This window comes from Limulus polyphemus, unplaced genomic scaffold (assembly GCF_000517525.1).
Source record: "Limulus polyphemus unplaced genomic scaffold, Limulus_polyphemus-2.1.2 Scaffold3162, whole genome shotgun sequence".
Lineage (NCBI taxonomy): Eukaryota > Metazoa > Arthropoda > Merostomata > Xiphosura > Limulidae > Limulus > Limulus polyphemus.
In genome coordinates this window covers 23,893-36,354 of record NW_013668772.1, presented here as the reverse complement: position 1 = coordinate 36,354, position 12,462 = coordinate 23,893, and the positions used below count along the sequence as shown (strand labels likewise).

Below are 12,462 nucleotides of genomic sequence, written 5' to 3'. Positions count from 1 at the left end.
CCTATGGTAATGACCAAGGCTGTTAGTGTTCTATGCTTTTAAATCATATTTCACACTCCGAAATGAAGAATATGTCTGCACAGCCATCCTGTTTGATTAAGCATCAATGAGGTCATTCATAATGCTAAATGACTGTTCTAGTGATCCAGTCGGGTGCTGTCATTTATCCCAGGTAGGGTTGGATCTGTCTGTATTCTTGAGACTTCTCTCTAATACGGATCCTTTTCTACATCACTTAGAACTGTTGGTAAAAACTCCTTCAGCTTCTTAAGATGTGTAGCTGTAAGGGAATGTCCCTGTGCCTTTGGGTCGATGGCTGAAAGGCATTTCAGCAGTACATTGTTCAGTGGCAGTTTCTTCTGCATGTAACCCGCTGCAGCCATGTACGCATCTTTCATCTGTGGGAGAAATTTCTTAGACAGATTGCTGTGTTTGTCAGAGTTCTGCAGCATCTCATCAACAGTGTTCCCAACATATATGTTTGATGATGAGTGGTGGAGGTGGCTGTTGCTAACATCTAACTCCTTCAATCTTCTAGCTGACACATCAGTGAGGTGCGGCTGTTTGATGAAACAGGCAAGAAAGTCACGGAAAAGGCTTGCCTGTTTGTCGTGCAGACGATGGCACAATGGCTCATTCTGTTCAAAAAATCAACACAAACGATTTGAACAAAGGTAAAACTGACACATACATGTTCAACAGTCCTAGAGTCCACTCTCTTTGATAGAAAATCTTCTCAACAATTCTCAGTTTCCTTTTCTTTCCATCATCTGTCAACCCCTTCTGCTGGCAAAGATGCTGAATTCTCTTCACCTTATTCTTCATCTCTGCTCACAAGTCACTGATTATAGAGTTCACATACACATCGTATGTTGACTTCATATCTACAGGTAACCAGGCAAAGTACATTGTGGTGAATGCATCCATCATTTCGATGTCTGTATTGGCCGTGTCGTAGGCTGATAGCCACCGATGTGCAATCCTCTGTGGAGGCTTGTGAAATGGCTTACCAAGTATAGCACATAAGTCTTTTAGATAAAACAACAGATCTGTACTATACTTGAAGTCTGTGTGGAGATCATCAATGAGATGCTCTGCATGCTGACCAAACTGTTTACAAAAAATCCTAACAGAATTATGAATATAGTGACATGTGTCACCATCGATGTCAAGCAAGTGTGGTATGTTCTTCCTCAAAAGTGTCTCCAAACCACTCACTTTCCCTCTCATGTAATTGGCAGAATCAGAGAGCATTGATACTACATTCTTGTGTGGAATATCATCTTTGACAAAGTAATCGTCAATGCACTTGTGGAGGTTCTTAGCATTTACGCTGATCAAAGATGTAGAGTTGTAATGCTTGGCCACACATTCACCAGCTTCATCACTACAATAGCTCACTAGAATACTGAGCACCTTCTGATTGTTAGAACTTGTGCACTCGTCAATGTTCATCAAAAAGGGATATTTCTGAAGATCTGACACCAACCTCTTGTGGAGAACTGTCCCTAAACCTTCTCTGAGTTTGTAGGATGCTGTGATGCATTCCATAGACATGGCACTTGTGACTTTTGTGTCACAAGAAAACTCTTGAGCAAATTTTATTAGATGTGAAGACATGGACAATGGTAGGGAATGTTCTGCCATGAATGATAATAAAGAAACCTCTTGATATGATTTCCTATCAAGAAAACTAATGATCGGTTTTGCTAGAGGGATCTGACTGGCTGAGCAAGAAGCAGCACTGTGAACATTCTCAGCAACCCCATAAGGCATTGTGCAAGTAGTACTCGTGGCTCCTTTCTCCATTGCATTTGCATTGTGAAAACTGCAGGAAGATTCTGGTTTGTCTTCTTTATTCTTCAAGCTTAAATGTGCTTCTTACGCTTACTATGGCTTAGGAGGTCTTTATTTCGAGCAGGCAAGCGCCTATGGGGATATTCTGCTCAAATTTTCTTAAGGTCAGGACTTAAGTTTTTTCACGGTTATATACACAGTGTGTGTATATATAATGAGAAATAAGCAAATGGATTTTTGGACCTTTAAATATTTACATAACAAGTGTCAGAGAATACAAATTTTACTTTTTGTTTTAACAGGTGCAATGACCTGCTCAAATATGAGTCATCTGGTAACGGACTTTGTGAGGAAAGTGGACAGGCCAGGATATGCAGTATGCACGTGGTTAGTAAATTTTACTTTATAGATCTATTAAAGTTTATAATCATTTCTTGTACTGGAGTTTTAGAAAATCGTTAATAATTTCTTAATTATCATTCAATGACATGACTGATCAAGACGGCAAATCAATTAAAGCAGCTATCGATGTGCATGGGAATTAGCTCTGTTTATTGAGTCATAGTGAAGAATTTAAAATATATATTATCAACTAAGAACTATCCATAGTATCTTATTGATTTAATTTGTTTTTGGTTTTTCACTGTGACCATTGATAGGGGGAATTTTGAGCAGGCAAGCACCTATGGGGATATTCTGGCAAATTTTCTTTAGGTCAGGACTTAGTTTTTTTTCAGCATATATATACATGTGTGTGTGTGTGTGTACATGGGGATTTAGCTATGTGTAATGAGTCATAGTGAAGAATTGAAAATATATTATCAACTAAGAACTCTCCGTAGTATCTTATGTGATTATGTTTTGGATTTTCACTGTGACCATTATAGGGGGGGGATGAAAAGTCACCATTTACATCCTTTTCCTCCAGCCACGACCATTTGGACTTGTTCTTTACCTTTCCTTCTATGCTACGAATATCCACCGACCTGTCTACTTGTTTGTACATTTCATTTGATCTATTATCACTTCGGTAAACACCTTTGAATAGATAAGGCTCTTCAATTGTCTCGCTCAATAGAAAGGTACACAAAAGAATGACCGCGTTTTCTAAAGCACGCCATTTTGTAGTCTCGCAATGCTTGCTGGCGTGTACGAGACCTTGTATGCTTATAATGCAAACTTCATGTCATGTGAACGAGATTTTATCTCGAAAAGTATGCTTATAATGCAAACTTCAAGGTCTCGTACACGCCAGCAAGCATTGCGAGACTACAAAATGGCGGCGCCCTGTCGCCGAATGTAAACAAACCGCGCGATTGCATAAACGCTTATCTATGGCATGGAACACCAAAATCCGATAAATAATTTTAAAAAATGTGTTTCTCCGGAAAAAAAACGGAGGTTTTCAGGATTTTTTAGAAATATCCAGATTTCCGGATATATCCGGAAGACTTTCATCTCCGTATTATGTGTAATATTTCTTTTATTAGAAGTTCAGTATCATGTTTGGATGTTGAGAGAATTTTAAAGTTGGAGAGCGAAATCAGTGAAGGGTTGCTGCATAGTTTTTTGCATGTTAGTATCAAAGCTAGTGGCAAATGAAAATTTGTGCTGATAGAGAGCAGTATAAGTCGAGAAAACTTTTTGTGAGTAGAAGTAAGATATTGTATTAGAAACATATTTTTTAAAACATTCATTGAACATCCTACTAATGACAAATTACACTAATTGAAATTATTAAGTCACAGGATTTTTTTTAGGCAATTTTAGAAATATCATCAACTAATCATCACCAATGAATTCTAAAAACATTTCAAGCAAAACCACTATAATTTCTTTATAACTTTCAAGATAAATGTTATTATGATTTGGATTTTCCTCTTCGAAACTATTTTTATTCTTTCCCAAGATGAAATACTGGTAATTCTCCAAATTCTGAAAAACACAAGACTATTCATTCACCATGATCATTTGAAAAGATGCAAGCATATTTAGTGAGAGAGAGAAGTCTGATGGGATATTCAATTCCAGGTATTTTCTTTTATGTGGTTACAGTAACATGTTAAGTAGCACGTATGTAGACATGATAATCAGGAAAGTTTGGTTCAATTATGTGAAAGCACTACATTTTAGTGTCTTATATACTTACTTGGTAATAGGGAGATGAAGTCTCTTTGCAACATAGGCCGAAGATAACAGCTAACATGACTGTGTTGATAGTGTGACATCTTGGAGAGTAAAATTTCAACAAATTCTACCTGATCATGTTCATTCCACTTTTCAAAATATCCACAGCAGATTTCCTTTTCCTGTAGATATTCTGGGGAAGGTTCTTCTCGCATGGGATTTTCATAGAGAATAGTCATTGGTACCTAAAATGAACAAATGGTCTTATATAAACTTTCCAGTTTGGAATGAGGTCATGAATAGCTATTGTAATGCTTCTTGTTGCAGACTTTTAAGACTTGGTTGACATATAATACATTTATAACAGATATTAAATAAACTATGTTGAAGCAAAATAGTTTCATATATTTTTTATTCAAGTCTGATATAAGTATTTCAAAGACAAACAAACTGACTTCAAATGTCAAAATAAACTAATCAGCATTACCATCTCTCTCCCAATATTTGTAGATTTGCACTAGCCCTTGAAACAATTCACTGACAGTTTTTGCTTAAATTCAATTTCCCTGATATTTTTGAGCATAGCAGTCCATGACCACCTCAACAGAATAAGAGTATTATTGGAAATTAGTCAAGAGAATTAGTCAGCTTGAACCAATATTGTGGTATGCCAATTTGAATTTAGTGAGCCAGTTTAGTATTTTAAGAGTTACTATTAGTTTTTAATCATATTTCAACAAAATATTGTACAACTTAAATATTGGATATGCAAACTCTCTGCAATAAAATTTCATAATGAGATTTTTTAATGAACGCTTAAGCAGAAAATTTAAAACAAAGGATGGTTTATCATCAGTTGTGATAAAGATGGTGAAAAGAATGTTGAAGAGAAAGAAAAGTGTTCAAAATCTTTGGGGCACAAACTCCAAACCTTGAGGAAGTTTAATAAATAAAACAATGACTATTATACAGAGCTTTGGGTTACCACATCACATACAAATGCTGAAGCTTTGTAAACTACGTATTGTGTTTAAAATAGTTTCTCAATTAGAAAATAGTAGTTCCAACAAAGATTATGTCATTATACTATGAAGGTGTTGTGTTTAGCTCATTTTTTTTAATGCTAAGTTAACATAAAGGGGTGAAGGAAATATGGTGTGATAAATTTTAAGAAATGATCTTTTTGCCAATAAGCAATGATAATCAAAATATCTAGTAAGTAACATCATTTGGTATGGCCTGTCATTTACTAAGATTTGGAATATTATTTTTTATAAAAATGTTTCATTTTTGAGGGAAATCATCTACTTACTAAATATTTTGGCACTGTGCATTAATGTACAATGTTTCTGAAGCTCTGGATAAAACATACCACAAGGAACAAACCTTAGTGTAATACAAAAGACAATGACAACAAAACTCTGTCACAAAATCCTTAATGTATATAATGGCAATAAAGATTTTATCAATACTAAGGTTCCACATTAACTTTTACTTTAACACCCATAAGTATAACTATCCATACCTTGAGACAGTAAAAATGTTCCACTACAGTATCAAACATGACATCTAACACAGCAGAGTCAAGTAAGAACAACCAAGATAAAACATTTAAAAATGCACATAGTTCTATATTTCATTCATTAGACTCTTGTAATGTTGTTTACTCTGTTGTTTGTTTGTTTTTCAGTACAGTCAAAAATGAAAAACTAAGATTAATTATTTATACAAGAATTAACCCTATTGACATGGGTCATGGGTAAAAGTCCATGTCATTACCTTTGTTGACTTGCATTCAAAATTTTCTCCTATATACTTATGATGGCAAATGTTACACGTAAGCTGGTAAACAACACTGGAGATAAGACACTCATCTTTAGATTGTAAACACGTTTTTGTAAGACAGTTGGGTTTCTAACATTGTATGGCAGTGTACTGAGATTTTGAAAGTTGGCTTTTTAGTGTTGGATCTGGCCATTTTAGAACTTTAATTGGCAGTTCAAATTTCTATATTATAGTTTTTATTTTCTTGAAGATAGCAACTCCAATTAGAGGTGTTATTAAAATAACATATTTTGTGCTATCTTTGGAAAATTGTTTTTTCCCCCCTTATTTATCTGTGTTTTTTCATGTTGGAAGTTCAATGCAGATTTTTGCATGCCATAGTCCTTGAAAATTTGTTCGATGTAAAAAGATGCATATTCGTTGCTCAGAAGAAGTGATTTTAGTTCGGAGTGTGTATTGTTTATTTCACTATAATTGTGATTGATTCTGTTTAATTCTCCAATAATTGCACCTTTCTTGGAAGCTTTGGGATGATGGGAGTTGAAGTTAAGGAAGAGAGGTTTTCTTATTGGTTTGTGAAACAAGGTAGATTGTATATTATTGTCAATCCTTAAGGTAATGTTAAGAAAATCTATGCTCCTCTTATCAATTGAATGATTCAGGGTGAATTGGATGTTGGGATCTATGTAATTTAGAAAGTCTAAAAATTATATTAAAGAAGGAAGACCGTGGTTCTCTAGTCCAAACATGTTATCGATGTATCTAAACCAAAGACCAGGGCCAAGGGTTAGTATCTTGATGCCACTTGTCAAGTGCCATTGTTTCAATAACGTGCATAAATATTATGGCAAAAGAATATAAACATGATATAACACAAAAAGTCTGTCTTGGCTTTTGCATAAAATTTTGGTGCTATTACTGAATTACGTTACAGCACACTTAAATAATAAAGACCTGTTATCGTGAATCAAGGATGTACCTCCCTTAGGGATCAACACAACAATACTCTTTACATTGGACGTTGTAGCTCTCTACCCATCTATACAAACAGAGGATAGCATCAATGCAGTGTGTGAATTCATGCCAAATCACAAACAATTTGGAGATGTACGGATTGACAATTGACACTGTCAGAAAAATCTTAAATTTCATCCTTCATGATGGATATTTTCATTTTAACAACAAACTATATCTCCAACTCAGTGGTGTCTATATGGGTAATAGAGTTGCTGTTATTTATGCCGTAATATTTATGCACATTTTTGAAACAATGGCACTTGACAAGTGGCATCAAGATTTGAAGCTCTGTACTGTCAATTTTGGTTTGTGTTTTAGTGAACACTCCTGAAGAAGCTATAAAGCAAAATGTTGAGTGTCTAATTAAGTCTTTCACTATGGGGTCAGTCAATGTGATGACCTTGTAACCATTTTGTGCTTGTTATAGTTTCATGCTATAACTTTTAAGTTGGTAAGCAAAAGTTAACGAAATTTGGCAGTTTATCAGTAAACATTACAATGCAAAATATCTAATCTTTTTATTAATTCTTAAGGTTTGTAAAGCAATGTTTCTCTCATGCCTTTTTTTTCTTTTGACATCTTGCCGATGAATCATGCAAAGTAATTTTCATTTTAACATTAAAAATACTTTTACGCATCAGAAACTTTTGAAATTTCATATGTGAAATTTTTATAATGTCCGGATTGTTAACAAATGTTTCTTAAGAAAAAACTTTATACTTTATCTGTTATTTTCAGTAAATAGTCTCTGTACAGGTTCAGTAGATTTGAACTATCTTACAACCACCATAAAAAATTAGGAAATAAACATAAATTATGCTACTTTCATTCTAGAATGAACACAAACACATATATGTTTAGACAAAATAGCTTAAATCTCATAACATTATATATCTATTATTTTTATTATATTGACCTTTCATCCATGCCTGACTAACAGTACAGAAGTTACAATGATGCGGTGCATATGCATCAAATACTGTATCAAATAACATAAAACTGACCTTTGGTTTGTACAAAGTAACTTGTCTTTGCTGTGTTTTAGTCGACTAATCACATTTCAATTATTATACATTATATATGTATATATAGATTATTGCTATTTTGAAATAAGTTCTTAAACATATTTTCTCTAAAAGATAGAACAGTAAATGAAGAAGTAAAGCAAACAATTATCTCTTCTTGTTATGACCTTTGTACTCAGTTGCTGCTCAACATAGGTTGCTAAGCCTTTTAAAATTTTGCATGTGGAAGATATAAAACAAAATAGTTTTTTTAGGTATTATATATATATATATATATAAATATTTGAGTAACTAAAAATCATAAATTACTTCATCAATCCTAAAGAATTTAACTATAATTTATCAAGCTTAGTAACTAAGACATATTTTACTCTAAAAAAAATATGAAATTTCAACCTGACTAAAGACACAACCTAACTCATTGAAATCTTGGTTTCAAAAGAAACAACTGGTGCTAGCCACATTAGAAAGGCTGAAAAATCACTAGGGGGGTATTCTGAGCTTTTGATTGGTTATTCATGTTATATATAGAAATAAGTGTATATAAGGGAGCATTTCCAAAATTGGAAGGAGGTGAATGGGGTGCCACTGTGTTTGATTTATTACATGAACAATATCTTAGCAAATAGAAAAGATAAAACCTTATTTTATATTCTAGCTTCTCAATATCTGTAATTTGAGTTTCTAATTTGTATGAAACTATAGATTTAGTATTTTGAATTCACAAACATTTAATTTGAACCAGTGCTGCATTCAACATACCACACAAAAATCATGTTTATCTGTGTATTTTTATTGTTACTTTTCAATTAAGAAATTGAGTAATGTATAGTTCTAAAATTTGAATTATAATCTACAGTTTGATACCAAACTTACTGACATAAATTCATGAAATAGTAGTTCAATAAAACTTTGAATGCAAGTCAACATTAATTTGAACCAGTGCTGCATTCAACATACTACGTGACACACAAAAATCATGTTTGTCTGTTTTTTCTAATATTTACTTTTAAATTAACAAATTGGATAATGTGTTGTTTTAAAATTTGAATTATAATCTGTAGTTTGATCCCAAACTTAATGACATAAATTCATGAAATAGTAGTTCAATAACATACGAGTCAACAAACGAGATGACATGGCCTTTCACCTGTAACCCATCTTGAAAGGGTTAAATAATAACAACACTTTGGTGTTATGAGGTCATTTATTTCTAGTATTAATATGTTATAAGCCTAAGAACTTAATATTGTACTGATTTCAGTTTCATTATTTTTCTCAGCTCTATCAAAAAGCTAAAGGGTTAACCCATTAATTACTTGTTAGTAATGCACATTTTTTTAAAACTCAAACTTCCAAAATATGACATATCTTTACCTTTCATTTTTATTATACTGAAGCCCAGCAGTTTGCAAAGTATATTTTCACACTATAATTTTTACAGTATTTATAAGAAAATATTAAGTACCATACATCTAAAGGTGTACAATAATATTCATAAAAAGACTAGTTATTTTGTTAAGTAACACACTACTATTAACTATCAGGCTATTCAGATTCATTAGATGATACAGAACAATGAAGTGATGATTTTTTTTTCATTTTCAAACAAACAGATATGTCAAATTTTAATAAACTAGAAAACAGCAAGAAATTTGTTCACTTTTTAAAGCAAAGACATTTTGATAAAATAAATCGAAACAAATGAGCTACAATATGGCTTACTTCTGTATAATTTATGACCTACAACATGGAAGACAGTTTCAATAAATTTAACATATATTGCATATACTGTTTACTTCATATTTTATGGTTTCCTAAAAATAAAGGACGTGTTGAATTTTTACTTTTCCTTGAGTGTGGGTGTGGAAGGACAGTTTGTTGTCTGCATGTTCTGTTATTTTTGCTTTACACATTGGAGCTTCCTTGCTTTGTCTGGCTTAAACATAAAAGCAAATAATCACTGTATGATTGGTAACTACACATAAATGTGGTAATGTCCTTTACTCTTACTATACAACCACATAATGGTCTATAAATGTATACTTATCAGTTGTATTTATGCATTTTTTACACATAAGTTATAGATAATCATACACCCAATATATTACCTTTTCAAGTTTTAATGTTATCATCAATATATTCATCACAGTATTTTATTATGGATACATCCTGCCTTAAGAGCTAAAGCACACCATTTAATTAAAAAATATAGAAAATAAAGTTGTAGTCATTCTTCCATACATTTAAAAAACTTCAGAGATGGCATTTATTTAACAAACAAGTTTTAATTACTTAATTTTATACAATTTCATTTAAAATCACAAATTTTGATTTTGGATTGATTTCAGTGAGTTTCATATGAAAACATTAGTTTGTGAATTTTCTGATTTTTGTCTGAGCATAAATCAATACTCACAGCTCCCCCTTACCCAAGGAAAAAGTCAAAATTGTTTTTAACAATATAACAATTATTTAGACCCTGTACTTCAATATAAGTGTAGTTTCACTGATTTCAGACAATCACTGTATCCGAACCTCAGCTGTCATGGTGTGATGTAGTTCCTTCTATTTCAGCTGTAAGAAGTTATAGGTTAGTTATTTAAACATGTAATGAAAGCCCTTTTTTGCTGTTCTTCTCAACTGTGTAAGTCAATATGACTTCCAGTTCACAAGAGAGCAAACTAGGGATGACCTGCACTACACAAACAATGCCACTACCTCTCTACTCCCACTATATTGTGTTATACACAATCAGTGGGGAACTCTCCAAGGTCCACCATCCCATCCCAGTGGCTAGAAACTGCTATGTGGCAAGGAAGAATTTATGTTGGGGAGACTTGGAGAAGTGCCTGGATCCCCCACTGGACCACCTGCCAAAAAGGTCTTTTATCAGAGACAGTGCAATGGGTGGCTGTGAAACTATATTTAATGGCCAGTAACAGTGAGCCAAAGAAGTGGACAGCCACTTCCCTGGTGCTGGCCTTTCAAAGGATAGTCCATGGAATGGTATGGTCTGAATCAGGCAATTGAGTAATTTTGATATGCTAAGGATACCTCTAGCAGTCTTGCTGAGCACCCTATCTCGACAGTGAGCACTGATAGAGCCAGGGCAGATTGGTTGAACATTTTCCATTATCAGTGCCTTAATGCAGATTTTCACAACACCAGCCACCTGGCAGGATCTCATAAAAGGGGAAAAAGGTCAATGAAAAGGAAAATGTACTTACCCTTCTCAGAGAAGGTATGTAGTTGTATTGAAGATCAGAGACTGGAGGGTGTTGAAACATCCAAGATGAAGACGATAATGGGAAAAGAACATGTGTGGATTCATCCACACACCAGAATGAAGGAACTCATCCGAGGGTTGATAAAAATGAGATGAAGAGAGTGAGATAGTTGACAAATATGATGTGACAAAACATGAAATAATGACCACCTTCCCAAGCAGCTGAAGTCTTACGAAGTAAGGTCTGGTCTGGACAGAGAGGTAAGTATAATGAAAGAAAGTGAAGGAAGCATTGATGACACATACATCCAAACAAAAGTGATCACAGGCAAGAAGAAGAAAATATCTTCAGAGAAAAATAGAATAATAAACACATAGAGCCACATCAAAGTCTCAGTCAGGCATGAGAATAGAACAAGGAGATCAGTGAAGAAAGAATGATCAGAACAAAGTGGAGAGGACAGGAGAAGATAAAACCTGAGAGTAACAGGAAAGGCAAAATGTAGTTGATAAAGCTGTCCAATAATCAGCAATAGTGCAAACCAACAATGCATGGTTGAACAACCATGTGAAAAAAAGGCTAAAAGGGGTGGCTATAGTAGGATGACCTGGAGGAGGAAGAGACTGATAGATCAACGTCGAAAAACTCAACACTTCTGTTGATAGACAGCGATGAAGGACAACAGGAATGAGATATAAAAAAACTACAGGATTGGAGTCTAGCTCTGCAGGCAGTGAACTGAACAAATCCCACACGTGAAGATGAAGGGACATCACCCTGGAAGAGAGAAGGAATGGAATACTGTATTTTCACATAAATAACCCACCCTCTGGTATAACCTACATCTGTTGAATCAACAGGAAGTCTTTCCAGCAATCAGAAATAGGGATAAACTATTCAACCGTCCTTTGACCAAACGTACTTATTGGCCGATCGAGGAATAACTCCATGTGTGTTGAACAAGAACAACGTAACTGAATATTCGGAAAAGAAAACTGGCGATTTCAGTCGTAAGAACAAAAAATACCTTATTACCCACACGAATATACCCAGCAGTTGGCATTTTTAGCCTGCAGTGTGAAATACAGTAGAGGAAGAAAAGGCCTGGATGCCAATTAATGAAGCAAAGGGAAGCAAAGTTATGCTAGCCAAACAAGGAGTGTCATATATCAAAGGGAGTACATGAAGGAAAAAAACTTAAGAGGAGGATAGACATACAAAAAGACATTAACCACTACGGGCAAAGAATGAGGAACTAGGGACCAGAAGAGGGGAAATGTGGTGTTGAGAGTGGTGAAGGCAATGATGAGAGGCATGTCCAACTGAGAACATACCCAACAAAAAACCTGAGGGGCAGGAAGACCACTCTGTCGGTACAACCCTGTCAGGTTGAAAGAGGTGATTCATCACCAAGTTCAGAGTCCCTGACAAAAGTTTTTTTAGTGTGTGTGGGGGGGTGGGGGGGGGGAAGTTCCCGTGCG

General features: G+C 34.3%; 1 protein-coding gene across 5 annotated transcripts in view; it reads right to left on the bottom strand.

The window, feature by feature from the left end:
• Positions 1–12,462, bottom strand: part of LOC106468783 (F-box/WD repeat-containing protein 1A-like) — a 61,540-nt gene that overhangs the window by 41,552 nt on the left and 7,526 nt on the right. For 3 of the 5 annotated variants that reach the window (XM_013929224.2, XM_022397148.1, XM_022397146.1), the window contains exon 2: positions 3,947–4,169. In XM_013929224.2, coding sequence (XP_013784678.1) covers positions 3,947–4,169 — 223 coding nt within the window. Of the gene's footprint in view, positions 1–3,942; positions 4,170–9,598; positions 9,644–12,462 lie in introns of those variants that run through there. The other 2 variants (XM_022397147.1, XM_022397149.1) reach the window with 2 other exon arrangements.